At 42.1% G+C, this 19,127-nt stretch overlaps 1 protein-coding gene and 1 pseudogene across 1 annotated transcript in view; both read left to right on the top strand.

Annotated features, from left to right (window-relative positions):
* The window catches only part of Catspere (catsper channel auxiliary subunit epsilon), a 102,424-nt gene that overhangs the window by 7,430 nt on the left and 75,867 nt on the right, over nt 1-19,127 (top strand). Inside the window, exons 2-5 of the mRNA XM_040737409.1 lie at nt 1,410-1,458; nt 6,461-6,534; nt 9,138-9,207; nt 10,089-10,159. Of these exons, the coding sequence (XP_040593343.1) occupies nt 1,410-1,458; nt 6,461-6,534; nt 9,138-9,207; nt 10,089-10,159 (264 nt within the window). The remainder of the gene's footprint in view (nt 1-1,409; nt 1,459-6,460; nt 6,535-9,137; nt 9,208-10,088; nt 10,160-19,127) is intronic.
* Nucleotides 10,887-19,083, top strand: LOC106021790 (annotated as a pseudogene).

Below are 19,127 nucleotides of genomic sequence, written 5' to 3'. Positions count from 1 at the left end.
CAAGGAATGAAGCAAGATGGAGAAAGCATTGTTCTTATCATGCTGTAGATTGTATGTAATTTTTATAGCATCCCCAGGTGAGGTGAAGCTGATGCAGGAGCAGGTACCAGCCCTTCCAGGAAAGGAGGCATCATCAATTAGCTTCCAGTGCGTTTGCAAATTAAATCGCATACTTTAACTTTGTCTTAAAATGCCGAAACTCCCACTTGTATTTTTCCTCTCTCCTACCACTTCCAAATATAGTGAAAAGGATCTTATATTAAATCCATAGGGAATGAGAGATGGTTCACACTTGCTGGATAGGGGAACCTATGATGGGAAAATCTACTTTATTTTAATTAATAGTACTATATAGAAACACGTGTTTTGTTTTTTGTTTTTTGTTTTTTTTGGTTTTTCGAGACAGGGTTTCTCTGTGGCTTTGGAGGCTGTCCTGGAACTCGCTCTGTAGACCAGGCTGGCCTCGAACTCACAGAGATTCGCCTGCCTCTTCCTCCCGAGTGCTGGGATTAAAGGCGTGCGCCACCAACGCCCGGCCGAAACACATGTTTTCTTATTTGATCTGTACATGTCCATGTAAAAGGAGCAAAACCCTACTGGTGGTGAATATCCATTAAAATAAGAAGTCAGAGCACTATTGAGGCTTGTGTAATTCTAATAAAGGAACTACATAATGGCATCCTAGCAACTTCCTCTTACACACAAAAATGTTTCTGACTTAAAATCTTAGGGGTGGACTCATTCCAATGGCAATTAAATATGCAGGGTAGACATGGAATGGATTATCAAATGGAAAGGAAGGCTGAGGGATTTTAAGATGTTTTATGAACATCCCTAACCACATGTGACTCGTGACCTCTAGAAATACACTTCAAATTGAGATGGACTTTAAATATAATGCACACATCAGGTTTCAAAGAATTAGTAAAAAGAATGTACAAAACCTTACTAATCATTATTTTACAGTTATTACATTTTGGGTTGAATATATTATGAAAATGAATTCTGTCAGTGCTTAAACTTTGTGACTACTAGACAAAGTTTAATTACATGAACACAGTGCCTTATATTTCTGTTGCATTAACGCCACCTGAGATGGATGAGTTAAATAGAATTTAAGGTGCTCTGGCTATCCAGGGCAATGCAGCAAGATTCTGATTCAAAATCTAAAGTGAATAAGGGAAGGACTTACTTCTCATATCATTTTAATAATGCCTGTGGATTGAGCAAGCCCTAACCAGCCAAACTGATAGGTAGTGGCCATTATTAACCTTACTTTTAGCTCTAGATTCACCTTCTAGGGGAGTTAGAGTTCTTGGAAGCTCAGGTATCCCCTGACCATGTATAGAATCCCTAACATGCAGAGGAGAAGTTACTGTTAATATTCACATCTCACTTTTCCCCTACAGATATTACATCAATGGCTCGGACTATTCCATTTTTAGTACCAGGAGTTCTGTAAGTATTGATATTGTTTTTAAGAAACATTAGTAGTTTGAACCTTCAGAGAGCTGGCCATACTGTTTTATAGCTGTTTCACCTGCCTCTCCTTTTCCTTCTCATTGTCGCCTTGCTATTGGGACCCTCTCTGGTACATACCCTTAAGTATGGACACAGGGATCTAGAACCCTGACTCAAGGTGGCGAGGGAATGAAGAAAGGACAGACACCTATGGTAAAGCCATGCCAGGTGGGCTGTGCACTCTAATGGAGCTGTACCTGCTAATGGAACCTCAGCCTGTTTGTTCTTCACAACACAGGGGAAGGGTCTGCTAGTCTGTGTAGGAAGTCTTGCTAGGTGAACAGTCTCCACTGTAAACAAGAGATGTCGAAGCTGCAGATACCAGTGTTTGCACACACTGAATAATTGTCTGTGAACACTCATACATGGACCAGAGGAAGACGGCGTTGCCAGCCTTGAGTGTGTTTGCACACACTGGACAATTATCTGTGAACACGCATACATGGACCAGAGGAAGACGGCGTTGCCAGCCTTGAGTGTGTTTGCACACACTGGACAATTATCTGTGAACACGCATACATGGACCAGAGGAAGACGGCGTTGCCAGCCTTGAGTGTGTTTGCACACACTGGACAATTGTCTGTGAACACTCATACATGGACCGGAGGAAGACGGCGTTGCCAGCTTTGAGCCTGACCTGTATGGGGAACCCTTTGCCAGTTGCCTGAGCTCCAGAGGCCCTGGTCCTTGTCATGGCTGCGCGTATGTCCACAATACACATTCACTTAGAACTTCATTCACCCAGGGCTTCTCCAGCTCCCTACAATGTAGCATGCAAAAAGGAGTTCTTAATTGGTCTAAATAATAAAAACCCAGTGATGCTGTAACAATAAACGGCACAGTTACTGAAAGTAAAACTAAGTATTTATTGTAGAAATTACTCACAAGATACCAAACAAGTAACCCAGATGAGCCAAGTAGTTTTCTGCTGCCAAACTGGAAGCCAAAATCCGGGAAAAGAGAGCAAGACTTCCTGGGTGCTGTCTTTTATGCCTTCCCCCCGTAACGCCCCCTAGCCATGCCCAAAAGTGGGCTAGTGACGTAGTTCACCGCCTACGTACGTATATGTCTTTACGTCCGTGTCCGTCCGTATACGTCTTTAGTCATGCCTAAAGTGGGTGTGGTTAGCGGTGTGGTAAACCTCTCTTTTATTACCTCATCTGTATGCGCCTCTAGTAAGTCACATGGTTAATGGCAGCATACAGGCTTCCTCCTACAACCCAGAGTCAGATATAGAGGAAAATGCTGAGAGATGAGAGAGAAGGAGGAGCAAGCCAAAGCCACCTTTACTTCGTTGGCATCTCAGCAGACAAGGGCGAGTTCCTGTTTCTGCCCACTCATCTCCTCCCTCCACCCAGCCATCTCACTTCCTGTCTGTACAGCTCTCCAGACCTCTATGGTTAGCTAGTGACAAGCCCCATTATCTGACCCTCAGACAGGCTTTATTTGTACAAGCAAGATATCACCACATATCCCCCTTTTTTTGTCTAAAAATAAAAAAGGTTATAACTAATGTAAGAAAAACTATATATAATAAGCACAATAAGTATATACAATCTATAAAGGCAATAAGTTCTCCACCGAATTCCTCTATCTGGGTCTGAATAGCTCTATGATCTGTTTTATTAAGTTTTTCTAAAACCTGTATCTTAGCACTCATATTAACCAACTATTTAGAGATAAAACAAAAATGATAAAACCGATGTTTATCATTGATATCACATAAGTTCCATCTAAATTAGTTATCCTCTCATTTAATCGTTCCATTTTCAAACTGTCAATGGTATTATCATACAGAGACCTAAATCCCTCCATTGTAATGGTGTTTCCCATTTTTTAATTGGGAAAAACCTCTCTGCTTTAAATAATTCCTCCCTTTAGTAATTTCCAGCTGTTTTATCAAATCTGCTGACAACGTCAGTGAACTGTGAGGCATACCACATCTGGGTGGAGAACATAGGCGGTGAACCACCTGACTGGGGACAGCTGCCAGTGTGTAGCTGTGAGCTGGGAGTGGCAGCCTGAGGAGAGGGGTGTAGGAAAAGCCCACAACCCAAGGGGAAGAGAGAGCGGGGAGGGGGGCGGAGAGGAGAGAGAGAGCCGGCTGTCTGAAAAAAACTTACACGCAGGATTATGCTCGCCTGAAGGCAGAACCAGCTGGTCTAGGGCAGGTAAATCCTGTGGAGTTTGTTTCAGAGAGGCTGCAACAACAACAAAAATCCCAAACTTGTTTAGAGCCTTAGGGAAAAAGCGAGAAGAACCTAGGTAGCAGGTGGTGACTCCCGGAGTCACCAGCCTGTGCGGGTGGCTGCAAAGCCCCAGGCAAGCAGCTTTTTATGAATCTATGAAAGTTGGGTGCCAATGTGTAGCACAAGTCCTAATAGGTCTTAATTAAAAAAATCCTGTAGACAGATAGAGGGGAAAATGCTAAGAGAGCAGAGAGACGAAGGAGCAAAACACAACCACCTAACCCTGAACTTGAAGACTGAACTCCTGTATCCTCCTGCCTTATCACTTCCCCTCTCCCCATGCAGCCATACCACTTCCTGTCTGTTTGTACAGACCTCCAGACCTCTATGGTCAACTTGTAGCTTGCTCCACCTTCTGATCCTCAGGCAAGCGTTATTTATTTATTTATTGCCTCCATGTACGTCAGAAGAGGGGACCAGATCTCATTCCAGATCCACCATGTGGTTGCTGGGAATTGAACTCAGGACTTTCGGAAGAGCAGTCAGTGCTCTTAACCTCTGAGCCATCTCTCCAGCCGGGGCAAGCTTTGTTTGTTAGAGTATAAACAAGATATCACCACATTCTGGCATGACAAGACTCCCTTCTGCTGTTCTCTTACAAGATACACTTGACACCTTCTCTCCAATCCTGCTAACCACAAGCCAGCTCTCCTTTTCTATATTCTGTTATACCCTAGTGTGTAAAATGTTTACAGTTAAATAAAACATAACTCCATTCAGGTCCATCCAAGTTGTACATTCAATAGTCCATCCCTCTTCTGCTTTGCTGTGAATTAAACCCAGGGCCTCAAGCATCAAGCTACATCTTAGTTCCAATCTGGTATCATTTCCTTTTTTATCCTCTACTTACTCTTAGACAACTTCATACATGTGTGCACTGATATATCTATCCCAAACTCTCCTGTCACTTCTAACCACTCCCCCAACACGCTCCTGTACCACCTTCATTGTCATTGGTTTCCTTTTTAAGCCCACTGAGTCCAGTTAGTGCTACCTGGTGAGATGACTCCTGACTATGCTGGCTTGATCCTGTGCAGGGTAGCCATAACTCCAACAGTCCTGTCAAGAAGCCAGCATTTCACGGGACTCCTCTCCATCCTCCACTCTCACATTCTTTCCGCCTCCTCTTGCTCAGTGTTCCCAGAGCTTGTGGGGTCTGAGGTGTCCCATTAGGACTGAACACTCAGCCACCCCTTCTCAGCCCTTTGACTACTCGTGACTCTCTGCTTCAACTTCTATTGTTGGGGAACTCTGCTGTGTCCCATAGATCTCACGTCCTCCTCGGGCCCTCTTTTTCCAACATTGGTACCCTGAAGAAGTAGGCTCTAACACCAGCGATAGATGCACTTTCCAGACAAAAAGCAAAAGCTTCCTTCTTCCCTGTCCTTGCATATGGGCTATTACCAGAAGTGTGGCCCAGATTTAAGGTGGCTTTCCAGTCAAGAAAATCCCTCACAGTGTGCCCAGCTGCTCAGGTTTTAGCTGATTCTAGATGCAGTCAAGCTGCCAACCAAGATTAGCCATCACACTAGTGACTTATAAAAATTATTCCTTCCTATAAATGGTATTTTCTTTCTTTCTTTCTTTCTTTCTTTCTTTCTTTCTTTCTTTCTTTCTTTCTTTCTTTCTTTGGTTTTCGAGACAGGGTTTCTCTGTGGCTTTGGAGGCTGTCCTGGAACTCGCTCTGTAGACCAGGCTGGCCTCGAACTCACAGAGAGCCACCTGCCTCTGCCTCCCGAGTGCTGGGATTAAAGGCATGTGCCACCAACGCCTGGCTAAAAGGTCTCCTTTCTTCTGGGAGATGTTCTCTGTTCTTTTATTCTCAGACTGACAACTGAGTTTGTTTTCAAACATGTTTCTTTTGTATACATATAAGGCTATAAATATCCTTCTAACCATTACTTATATGACACATGGTAATTTTTGATAATATCAAATGCTATTATTGATTTTTTGCAAATTTATGTGATTTACATTATAATTGTTCTCTTCAAAGAACCATTCAAAAGTCTACTTTGTTTGAGTTAATTTTGCTTTAATATTACAGCCACTCTAGATTTTTCTACCGATGTTTATATGGACTTCTAATTTTATTTTGCTAACACTGGAAGGAATAATATGTATTATAATAATTCATTGAGGTTCATTAACTTTCTTTATAAATGTGATCAGCTTGGGTAAACACTGAGCCGTACTTCTAGTGCTCTCTCTCCTCTGTGTGTGTGTGTGTGTGTGTGTGTGTGTGTGTGTGTGTGTGTTATGTTTAGAAATAGGGAAAAGGAAGTTGGGTGGTGGTGGTACATGGCCTTAATCCCAGCACTCAGGAGGCAGAGGCTAGACCTCAGAACTAAAGCCACTTGTTTTTAAGGAAAGAATCATATGTTTTCATCACTTTTAATCTCCACAACCTATCAGAATACCATTTCCCTGTAAATGCTTAATAGACAATTTTAACTTTATTATTGCATGGTATCTGTGTGTTGTGTATTTATGTGTATGTGTAGTCTTCATGTGAATTTATCTCTGTGGTATGTGTGGTGTGTGTAGTCTGTGTACATGTTTATGTGGTGTGTGTGTGTGTGTGTGTTTTAGTATTTCTGGAGGGAAAAAGAGGAAGTAGGATCCCATGAACACCCAGATAAACAGTATTTGTTTTGCTTTGCTAAATGGACTTTCATCTCATTTCTTAGATTGCGCTAGAATATGAAGGAACATCTTTTTTATCATGGCAAATACCAGGTTCTTGTAAAGTTGAAAATACAAAGTAAGTTGTTTCTTTGTTTGTTTGTTTGGGGTTTTTTGCCATATATATACACCCATGTCTTCCCTACAGTGTAAAAAACTCAATCACATAATGTAGACATTCAGACTCAAAGCTCTGATTTCATGTAAATTTCTTTCCATGAAACACATGTGGAAACAAAAAGGCTAGCTTGCTTTGAAAATAGAAGTCAAACGTGTTGCTGTGGTTTGAATGAGAAGGCCCACTGCCCTCCAATAAGCTCATGTATTTTCACCAGTTGAGCTGTTTGAAAGGATTAGGAGGTGTGTCTTGGAGTAATCCAGTCCTTGCTGGAGGAGGTGTGTCACTTGAGGTGGGCTTTCAAATTTCAAAAGCTCACACCTGGCCCAGTTTCTCTCTCTGCCTGCTGCCTTTGGATCAGGATGTAAAGCTCTCAGCTACTGCTCCAGCTCCATGCCTGTCTGGTCCCCACCATGACAATAATAGACTAACCCTTTGAAACTGTAAGCAAGTCCCAAATCAAATGCCTTCTTATATAAGAGGGGCTTGGTCATGCATGGTGTCTCTTCACAGCAATAAAACAGCAACTAAGACAGTTGCTATATTAGAGTTTTGTTTTTGTTTTCTCGTTCTAGCATGCAATTAAATTGTTTAAGCTTAAAAGTTGGAGGTGATGGGGGAAGGGGAGAGGGAGCTGGGAAAAAGAGAGGGTGAGAAGAGGAGGGGAGAGGAGGACATGGAAGGTTGAGTCGGGGGAAGAATAGAGGAGAGCAGGATGAGAGACACCATAATAGAAGGAGCCATTATAGGTTTGAGGAGAGATCTGGCACTAGTGAGATTTCCAGAGATCTACAAGGATGACACCAACTGGCAGTCTAAGCTATAGTGGAGAGGCTACCTTAAATGCCCTTCCACAATCATGAGATTGTCGACTACCTTGTATGCCATCCTAGAGTCTTGATCCAGTGGCTGATGGAAACAGAGGCAGACACCCACAGCTAACACTGAACTGAACTCCTGGAAACCAGTTGCAGAGAGGGAGGAGTGATGAGCAAAAGGGACCGGGTGGATGAAACCCACAGAGACAGCTGGCCTGAACAAGGGGGAGCTCATGGACCCCAGACTGATGCCTGAGAGGCCAGAATGGGACTGATCCAGACCCCCTGAACGTGGGTGTCAGCGAGGAGGCCTCGGGCACTAGATCAGTATTTTTCCCTGGCATCCAAATGGACTTTGGGAACCCATTCCACATCGAGGGATGCTCTCTCAGCCAGGACAAATGGGGGAGGGCCTAAGCCCTGCCCCGGGTTACATGACAGACTTTGGAAATCCCCCATGAAGGCCCTCACCCACCTTGGAGAGTGGAGTGGGGACTGGGTAGAGGACTGGGGGGCGGATAGGGGGCAGAGGAGGAGGGGAGGGAGAGGGAACTGGGATTAACATGTGAAGCAAGCTTATTTCTAATTTAAATACAAAAAAAGAAAAAGAAAAGGAAATCAGATCCCCTGTAACTGGAGTTACAGGTAGCTGTTAGCTGTCATGTGGGTGCTGGGAACTGAACCCAGGTCCTCTTCAAGAGCAGTAAATTCTCTTAACCATTGAGCCATCTCTTTAGCCTCCAGGAAGCCTTTTTCTTAGATAAAGTCCTTATTTTTACTGTTGCTGTCTATGCTTTGGGTACATTCTCAAAACATAACTACCTGAACTAATGTTGAGCTTTTCTCCTTTTTTTCTGAAACTTTTCTTCTAGGGGTTTTAAAGTTATTTTTTAAGATTTATTTATTTATTATGTATACAGTGTTCTGTCTGCATGTATGCCTACAAACCACAAGAGGGTACCAGATCTCATTAACGATGGCTGTGAGCCACCATGTGGTTGCTGGGAATTGAACTCAGGACCTCTGGAAGAGCAGAGCAGGCAGTGCTCTTAACCTCTGAGCCATCTCTCCAGCCCGGGGTTTTAAAGTTTAATAAAACTGTTTTGAGTTGGTTTTGCTTACAGCATAAGATAAAGGTCCATTTTATTCTTTATTCTTTTTATGTGTGTCCATGTGTGGGTGCTTAAGCATGTGGAGGCTCAGGGATCCATTTGCTTCTGTCTCCCCAGTGCTATCATTACAAGTTGCTGGGTTGCCTTGCCCAGTCTTGATGCAGGGGAAGGAGCTTGGTCCTGCTTTAACTGGATGTGCAATGCTTTGTTGATACCCATGGGAGACCTGCGCTTTCTGAATGGAGACAGAGGAGGAATGGATGGGGAGCAGGGTAGATGGGAGGCAGGGGAGGGAAATGGGAGGAGAGGATGGAGGGGAAACTGTGCTCTGTATGTAAAATAAATGAGATTTTTAATTAATTAAAAAATATGTCAGGCCGGGCGTTGGTGGCACACGCCTTTAATCCCAGCACTTGGGAGGCAGAGGCAGGCAGATCTCTGTGAGTTCGAGGCCAGCCTGGTCTACAAGAGCGAGTTCCAGGACAGCCTCCAAAGCCACAGAGAAACCCTGTCTCAAAAAACCAAAAAAAAAAAAATATGTCTCTCCAAAAAAAAAGTTGTAGGTGAATTTTTTATTCAGCCTCATTAATCCATTTGTAATGACTTCCTCTTTTCTGTTATTTTTGAACACTAGCTCAACCAGGACAAAATTAAATTGTGTTTCCGCTGGCGTTCATACTATAAGAGCAAATGTCAAAGACCAAGTAAGTTTATTTTAGTGATGTTTCATCGAATCTTGAAAAATAATCACTGTTACATTCTAATTTGGCCTTTCCAACACAAATTGTCTTAAAAAGTTTTAGTTATAACTACAAATAAGAGCTACTTTAAAATTACTGTCAGTCTGTCATCATTTTCATATAAGCTGTGAAATGATATCTAATTTTTACTTGAGTTTACTTTTTTATTTGTTCACTAATCCACTCAGGATGCTGGGGATTGAACCCAAGGCCTTGTACATGCTGGGCAAGTACTGCACCAGGCAACCAACACCTCAGCCCTCCTAGCCAGCCTTTTCATCAGGCGGTGCGCTAGTGTCCTGAGTGCTAGCGGTACTCTCAGAGGACTAGTCTCGCGTCACACATTCCAATGGCAATGTCCAGGACCAAAAGCAAACTGAAGATTTGCCTTTTATTCCACTTCTTTTCCTTCAATTTGAGAAAACACACGTGAATACAAATGACCAAAGAGAGAATGAAGCTGCTGGACTGCAGAACAGACAGTCATTTGCAACAACCAAGAGCGTCTCCACACAATGCCGAACATACCCTGTCCCCTGGGTAGTTGGGAATCACTGATCCAGGAGATGAATAGAAGTGTGTGCCCACAAGGGAGAAAAATAGGATGCACACAGTAAGGATAGCAAGTTGCCAGATGGCTCCAAAATTTGCCATTCATTCTAGTAACTATAGAGAAGCTGAGGAGTTGAACACCTTCTGTATATGTGTCATTAATTCTAGTCTAAAATCTATTTTCCTCTACTCTTAGGTAAGTAACAATTCCTCTGTGATGCTCAGGCCTACACCCATACTTGTATCTATTTCAATTTTAACATATATATTTTTTCTTTTGCATATCTTTTTAGAACAAGGAAGAGGAACGTTATCTGACTGTGGATAATTCTCATATTTGCTTCATGTGGTATTATAAAATTGTGTAAGTAATACATAATACAAAGATAACTAAGGCTTTTATTTAGCTCCCACTTTAAAAAATCAATCACACATTCATTATCCATATCATGATTAGCATACAAAGCTTTATTCACTAACTAAGATGTTGTCAAATATATTGCCAAAGTAGTATTGAATTAGAAGTTATAAAAATATCAACAACTACAATCTGAATACTTACTGCATCCATATATCTGTCTGTCTGTTTTTATACACAGTCTCTCTGTATACCTCTGGCTGGCCTGTTGGTGATGTATTATTTATGATTTATTAAAACTTGCCTGACGGTTCAGAAAGCAAAGCTAGCCACAAGCCATAGACGTCAGGCAATGGTGATACACACTTTTAATCCCAGCAGCTGTACTACCTAACCATAGAGCTAGGCAGTGGTGGCACACACCTTTAATCCCAGGACTCAGGAGACAGGCAAACAGATCTCTCTGAGTCCAAAGCCGCCGTGGCCTACATGAGAGTGAAGAGAAACAGAGCTCAGTCCTTGGATCCCAGCACTAGAGAGGTAGAGACAGGAGCCAGATGGTTGGGTGGAGAGAGGAACAAAAGGAAGAACCAAAGGGTCTCATGTGGAGATTTAGTTTCCAGATGGGGAAGCATTACAGTCAGGATTCATGGAGGCAGGGTGGCTATTTTGGCCTGAGGTAGAGGTTAGAGCTAGTGGCTGGCTGCAACAGGTATGTGTAATCCAACTGGATATGACAGACCCAGACCTTGCATCCTTCACTAAGGGCAGCAGCTTCGTTCAGGGAGCACCAGGTATGCAGGGGCAGCAACAGCAACAACACCCTCAGAGACTCTCTAGGCCACAGCCTTGCCTTCTGGAACCTCAGCACAAAAGGATGGACTGATTGCCCTAACCAAGGCCCTACAACTATGAAAAGACGAAACTACCAATGTTTATATTTTACACGGCACATGTTCACAGGGCCATCTACAGAGAAAAAGGTTTGCTAACTGCTAAAGGAAGGACTATTAAAAATAAACAAGGATCCTAGACTTACTGTCTGACTTCTGGCTCCCCAAAAGACTATCAAAAATGAAACTCTTATGAAGCCCGGGGCAATAGAAACGCAAATCAGGCAGCCAAGAAGGCTTCCCTGGCCATCACCAACTTACTGATAACAATACCAGACCCTGCATTGCCTGAAATGCCTCTTTATCTAACACCCAGATTAAAAATGGGTAGAAGTACACTTCAGAAGGAAGACTCATTCAGTCAAATGAACTGTGTTCTGGGTCTTCCAAGTCCACAGGGGAATGCATTTAGGCCAAAGAAAAATTAAAAGAACTCCTGGAGTACTCAAAATTCAAAATTTTCAGCATAAATCAATTGGTGGAGGATTGTGTGACTCAATGCTTCTCTTGCCACGCTAATAACCCACAAAAGAAAGAACCTTCTCAAAGCAAGAGGGAAAAAGGAACTTCCCCTGGAGTCCACCAGGAGGTAGACTTCACTGAGGTAAGACCTGGCAAATATGGGAATAAATACCTCCTAGTCATTTTAGACACTTTTTCAGGTTGGGTAGAAGCCTTCCCCACTAACAAAGAAACAATATCCATAGTAGTCAAGAAGACCATCCATGAACTCATCCCAAAGTACGGACTTCCTTCTGTAATAGGGTTAGACAATGGACCAGCTTTCATCTCTAAGGTAATACAAAACCTAGTTAAAATTCTGGGGACTAGTTAGAAATTACATTGTGCATACCACCCCAGAGTTCAGGACAGATGGAAGGGATGAATTGGATCCTAAAAGAGACCTTAACTAAATTAACACTAGAAACTGGTGATGACTGGACAGCCCTCCTACCCTTTGCCCTATTCCAGCTGCAGCCGGAGTCTTTAAGACTGACTGGTGCTATCTAATGTCAGGCCTAATATTCAATTGGATACCTGGGAGACGTGCTCATAGGGGAACCTTCCAACTCAGTTCTCAGTCTAAGAAAGCATGTGATTCTCTAGCCCTTACTAAATATCTGTCAGGAGAATTTCAAGGGAAACACTACTATGTTTGCCTGGCTGTCTCTACGCCAGCCTGCTCTAGTCAAAATGAATTCTGGTGTCCATCCTGGGGATGTGAAACTTGGGCCCCCTCTTGGAATGTTGACAAGGACCCCTTTATAACAATATCAACTTCTGTTAAGTTCCTGCACAAAACCTATGTTCTGTAACCCTCTTGTAATCCAAGTTGAGAGATGGGATGTTGCATACCCACAAGTTTCTAGCTCCTGGGACTCAGGAAGATCTTTGGGATTTAGGTTATGGGAGTCTGGCAATAACTGTGGAATAGCATTTACCATAATGGTGGAAATAGGTTTATGGGTTCTGCTGTCCTGAGAGCAATAGCACTGATTGCTAGCCAAACCAGCTACAATAGTCTCTCAGAAGCTGTGGAAAAAGACCTATTCCACCTCTAGGCAGCAACGTCACACCTTGAACAACAAGGTAGACTCGTTAGCAGAAATGGTCCTACAAAACAGAAGGGGACTAGACTTACTACTCCTAAAACAAGGACAGCTATCACTCAGACATCATTAGAAACAGTCTTTAAGAATTCAAAGTGAGTCTCCTCAAAAGACAAAAAGACAACCATTTCCCTGGTTCCATAAGCTCTTTAAATGGTTCCCTTGGCCAACAACCCTGTTGTCCTCCATTGCTGAACTGTTGCTTATTCTTTTGATACTTTTAATGATTGGTCCATGTGTGATTAATGTGCTGGTTAGATTTGTAAAATACCACTCTTCTTCAATGGAACTCTTGACTGTCTGCTCACAGTATGCAACCGTTGAAGACTTGGGCTCAGGCTCATATATAGATTCAGAAGAATCAAGGGTTCAATTCTGATACAAACTCAAGGGGGTGGGGATGAAGAGCCCAGGAATGTGAAAAACCGGATGCCTGTAGCCTGTACACGTAACCTGGGAGAACTGGAGCTGACAGCTGCTGTGGACAGAGGTTAGCCTTTGACAGGTGCCTCTGTGTGACCCTCTGCCCTTTCAGCTACGGGAGGAAAGCAGCTATGTCAAGATCACCACCGGCTTCCAGGCAATATCTTGAACACGCTGTAATCAAAAGTTGTGAATCTCAGAATGTAATCAAGGCCTAAATTCAACATTGTGGAAATTCCATTGACTCACCACCTGGCATATGGCTTTTCTGTAAGAAGAGGCTTGTAGCCTCTCCTTGGCATCACAGTGTCAAAAGCCTGTGGCCCTAGCTAGCTACAAGTTTTCAGTACCCAGTGGTTTCGGAATAAAACTCACTTCAGTGGCCTGGTCCCCATTATTTGTGCAACTTCTAAACCCAACAACAACCACAGGTGAGGCCATAAACAATCAGGGCAGTGATTCTCAGCCTTTCCAATGCTGTGACCATTAATACAGTTCCTCATGTTATGGAGACCTCCCAGCCATAAAATTATTTTGTTGCCACTTCATAACTGTAATTTTGCTACTGTTGAGAATTATAATGCAATATCTGATATTTGACCCCAAAGGGGTTGGGACCCACAAGTTGAGAACCACTGTTCCAGAGCATCCCTCAAAATACTTTGCCGCCCAGAATGCAGCCCACTGATCAGACGCTAGGAAGTTATTAGAAGTGAAGAAAGTACCCAGTGGTGGTGGCATACAACCCCAGCACTCAGGAGGCAAAGGCAAGCAGATCTCTATGAGTTCAAGGCCAGCCTGGTCTACAGAGCAAGTTTCAGGACAGCCAAAACTAACAGCAAGACCCTCTCTTTAAAAAAAAAGTAAATGAAATAATTGAAGTTAGGCCACCTTGTTCATTCTACACCTGTTAAATGATTATTTTAACAAGATCCTGTATTATTTGTGCATGTGCTGTAATTGGGGAGTACTGTCTAATGCATCAAATATCAATTTCTCTAAGCCATGTATCTCAAATACAATTGCCTAAAAAGGAGAGCTTGGGATGTAGCTTGCTGGTAAAAAAAAAATTGTCTAAATTAGCTGGGTGTTGGTGGCATACGCCTTTAATCCCAGCACTCGGTAGGCAGAAGCAGGCAGATCTCTGTGAGTTCGAGGCCAGCCTGGTCTACAGAATGAATTCCAGGACAGCCTCCAAAACAATACAGAGAAACCCTGTCTCGAAAAACCAAAAAAATAAAAACTAAAAAAGTCTAAATTATCTTTGAAAGGGCCTTCCAACCTTGTACATAGCCCCAGTACACAAAAGGCTCCTGTCTTACCCTTCCACTAAATGTTGATGTTGGAAGCACTATCTATCCTCTTGGCTTTAAAAACTGCTGCATGAAGTAGGTGTGAAATTGTGTCACTGTGTCACTTATTGTCAGTTTGCTGGTTACTCATGACATGGAACCTATTTCATTGTTGTGGAAAATTCTCTCCTTTGTTAGTATATTGCTTCATTTTTGAGTCATTTTTCTTTTTCTTAGTAGTTTATACGATTTTATTTTCAAATAGTTCATTATTACTCATGTGTGTTTAGATTATTTTATGTATCAGGTTTTGTACATTGTTACTTCTGCTCCCTTCTAACAGAGGTCCTTACCATTGCAAATCATTTTTTTCTTTTTTTGTTCTTCTCTCATACAATACATCCCAACTGCAGCCTCCCTTTCCTTCACTGCTCCCATTTGGCCCACACACACCTCCCCTCTCCCGCAGATCCAGGGTTCTTCTGTTTCCCTTCAGAAGAGAGCAGGCCTCCCAGGGATATCAACAGAACGTGGCAAATACCAAGGCGCAGTAACAGTCGACACAAACTCTCATGCCAAGGCTGCACAAGGCCATCCAGTAGAAGGAAAAGGGTCCCAAAGCAGGCAAAACAGTCAGAGACACGCAAACTGCCACTGATAGCAGTCCCACAAAACACCCCAACCTAACCAACCACAGTATGTATGCAGAGGACCTAGCGTAGCCCCATGCAGGCTCCATGATGGCTGTTCTGTCTCTGGGAGCCCCTTGGAGACCTGCTTAGTTGATTCTGTGGGCATGTTCTCCTGGTGTCCTCAACCCTTCTGGCTCCTACGATCCTTCTTTTCCCTCTGCTGAGAGGCTCCCCAGCAAACCAATTTTTAAAATTCTTTCCTTATGAGTTTTTGCCTACTAAAACTTACTACTTAAGAAAAATTTCCTTACCTGTAAGATCACAGTCTTCCACATTGAGATTTATATATATTTTTTCTATAAAATTCTTAATCCACCTGGAATTAGTTTTTGTACAAGCTTCAAGGTAGAGATTCAGTTTGTTTTTTCAACATGAATAATTAATTTTCATACCCATTTACTGGACAATGCATACAGTGTCTGCTTGCTCACAGTTCAATTTTCCATACATGGCTGACCTCCTGGGGTAGCTATTCTGTTTAGCTGATCTATTTGCCTGCTATGTTTCCTTTATTACCATGCTTTTGTTTATTTATTTAACTATTTTCAAATTATGTTTTTACTAGCTTACAAGGTATTAGGTATCTTTATGGCATTTTCTTTTTTATATTATGTGTATGGGTGTTTTATGTACATGTATGTCTGTGCACTAGACATGTACAGTATCTGAGGAGGTCAGAAGAGAGCATTGGATCCCCTGAGACTAAAGTTACAAACAGCTGTGAGCCACCTTGTGGGTGCTGAGAATTGAACCTGGGTCCTCTCCTGGTCTTCTTCCTAGATTTTTAGGCATGCACACACACGCACACATACACACATACACACACACACACACACACACACACACACACACACACACCCTACAAGCTAAGATCTGCATATGAGGGACAACATGAAGCATTTGACTTTCTGAGTTCACAACTTTATTTTGAAAATCTGGTAAGGATGACTATAAGTGCCCATTCTTCTCTGGCCCTAACTATCATCCATTTTTGGGGGGAGGGGACTTCTGTTTTATTGTGTTTTGTTTTGTTTCTTTGTTTTTTCAGTGCTAGGGACCAAACCTAAGGCCTTTCTTTTACACTCTGCTGTTGAGCTATACCCTCCAGGCCTGGGTTTTTAGAGACAAGGTAGTAGAGGGTGGCTTTGAACTCTGAATTCTTCTGTGTCGTGGGATATTCGTTTGGGATGTGTTACATTAGTTTATGCTGTGGAATATTTGTTTAAAGATGCAAATATGTGTTGCATTCTTTTATGTTAACATTGGTCTAATACAGAGCTGAACAACCAATAACTGGGCAGGAGGAATGATAAGCAGGGCTGGCATGTAGAAAGAATCAATAGAAGAAATCCAGGCTTGAGGGAAGAGCGAGGAGTGGGAAAAGGAGGACTGTGGCGCCAGCCACCCAGCCACACTGCCCGTCATGGAGTAAGAAGAAAAAAAATAAGGTGAAAAGCCCAGAGGCAAAACACAGTTAAAGGGAGATGGGATAATTTAAATTAGGAAAGCTGGATAGAAACAAGCCAAGCTAAGGCTGGGCATTCCTAAGTAAGAATAAGTCTGTTTATTTGGTATCATGGTAGGCTTTCAAAGAGTAAAAAAACAAACAAACAATAACAGAAAAACCAACTCACTCCTGAATGCTTTGCCTCCTGAATGGCAGGATTACAGGCCAGTGCTACTATACCTGGCTCTAGCTCCACCCACCCTTGTTTTCCCCCTATACTTTTTGGAATGGTTTGTAAAATCCTATAAAATCCCTTGTCGATATTTTATCTTTATTTATTTTATTTTATTTCTGTGGTACAGGGGGTTGAACCAGGAATTTATAGTTGGTAGAAAAACGCTATAACACTCAACTACTGTCTGCCCCAGGGATTGTATTTTAATTTTGCAGATGGATTTTTTTTCTTTGGGCTGACAGCGCATAAAAATGACATGGAGATTCACATTAATTATGTAAGTTCAGCCTGTAGCTTAGGCTTATCCCACTAGCTCTTATAACAAATTAACCCATTCATAGTAATCTACGTTTTGCCTGTGGCTTTTTACCTGTCTTCCATCTTGTACCTCCTGTGTCCTCTCTGTGTCCTCTGTCATCTCTTGAGTCATCTCCTCTCCCCTCTCTCTGCCTGGAAGTCCCCCCTAACCTCTCCCTGCCCAGCTACGCTCAGCTCTTTACTAAACCAATCAGAAGGTGCTTGGCAAAGGGACATCTTCACAGTGTACCAAAAAGATGATTCGACCACATAACTCATCCTATTTTAACATTTTCATTTATTTAGGAATATTTCCACTCAAGAATATTAAACAACATTCTATTTATTTTGGTCATTATATATGTTAACATTTTGTTAATTTTTCATAAAGGCACGTGTATATTTTATTAATTTCTCCTACTTATTTTGCATTTTGTTCCTATAATAGTCAAAATTTAAAATTACTTTTTATTTTTTGAGACAAAGTTTAACTATGTAGTTCTGCCTGTCCTAGAATTCTCTATGAGGACCAGGCTGGCCTCAAACTCAGAGAGATCTACCTGCTTCTGCCTCCCAAGTGCTAGGATGTGTGCTACCACACCGAGCTCTACAATCAGACCTTGTGGTTGTATTGAATACAATCTCCGGATTTTCTTAAAGAGTTAATTTCTTTTACAGCAGTTTGAAATTCATAGTAAGACTGAGAAGAGCATAGGAAGACATCCCTGTTGAGTTATCTGCCTGCTGCTGTTATGCATGCGTACCCCACTAACACTATGGTTCCTCAGGGAGTGTATTTATTTTACTTTTAATATTTTGGTTTTTTGAGATAGGGTTTCTCTGTGTATACCCAGCTGTCCTGGAACTCACTCTGTAGACCAGACAGGCCTTGAACCCACACAGGTCTATCTGCTTCTGCCTCCCAAGTGCTGAGATTAAAAGCATGCACCACCACCCTCCAGCCTTCACATATTTATTTTAACTGATAAGCCTATATCAGTGCTTTAGCACCAAAAATCTAAAGCTTTCATTGTCAGTAGTCAGGTACTCCTGATACTGTATTTTCTTTGTTTGTTTGTTTGTTTGTTTGTTTGTTTGTTTTCAAGACAGGTTTCTCTATAGCGTTGGAACCTGTCCTGGAATTTGTTCTGTAGACCAGGGTAACCTCAAACTCAGAGATTTGCCTGTCTTTGCCTCCTGAGTGCTGGGATTAAATCTGTGCTCCAGGTGGTATTGTATTTTCTATGCGCATAGACAAATGTGTAATGGTGGGTCTCTCATCCTGATATCACACATATTTTCACTATCCTAAAACTCTTGCATTCCACGTGTTCATTCTTCTCTCCAACCCGGCCCCTAGAAATCACACTTCCTTTCTTTTATTACCTCTTCCTATAGCTTTCCATTTTCTAGAATGACATACAGTTGGAATTATATAGTGTGTAGCCTTTCAGACTAGCTTTTTTTTTATTCAACAATATGTATTTAAGACCCATGACCCTCAGCCTTCTGTGATGACAAATGGGTAACAGATTCCTTGGTAAATAGGTAGCTACATCTAGGGTTAACATAGAATTCTTTATATTAATATAACTAAATATAAAAAGAATACCTAAAGGTTTAGAAGCATGTATATTTCTCTTTCCACCATCTTGGCACCTGTGGAAGCCTGCTGGGAACAAAGCTTCTAAAAGGTAAATGTGTCTGGAAGATTGTGTTACAAGGCCATTTTTGCTGGCTATAACGGAGGTCTCTGGAACCAAAGAGAGCACATGGCTCTTCTTAAAACCGAAGGTGTTCATGGCCAAGATGAGACTGAATTCTACTTGGACAAGAGATGTGTGTAAAGTGAAAACAACACAGTGACTCCTGCCTGGAGGCAAGGCAAACAAAACCAGGGTTATCTGGGGAAAGGATACTCAGGTATAAAAACATTGACACGGTTCATGCCAAATTCTGAAGCCACCTTCCTGCAAAGGCCATTGGACACAGACTTCGTGTGATGTTGTACCCTTCCCAGATTCAAACTAATGAAAATTAAATAAATAAAAATGGATTTGTAAAAAGACAGAAACATGTATACTG

The sequence above is a fragment of the Mesocricetus auratus genome, unplaced genomic scaffold, assembly GCF_017639785.1.
Source record: "Mesocricetus auratus isolate SY011 unplaced genomic scaffold, BCM_Maur_2.0 Super-Scaffold_100676, whole genome shotgun sequence".
Classification (NCBI taxonomy): domain Eukaryota; kingdom Metazoa; phylum Chordata; class Mammalia; order Rodentia; family Cricetidae; genus Mesocricetus; species Mesocricetus auratus.
This window is presented reverse-complemented; position numbering and strand designations above follow the sequence as displayed.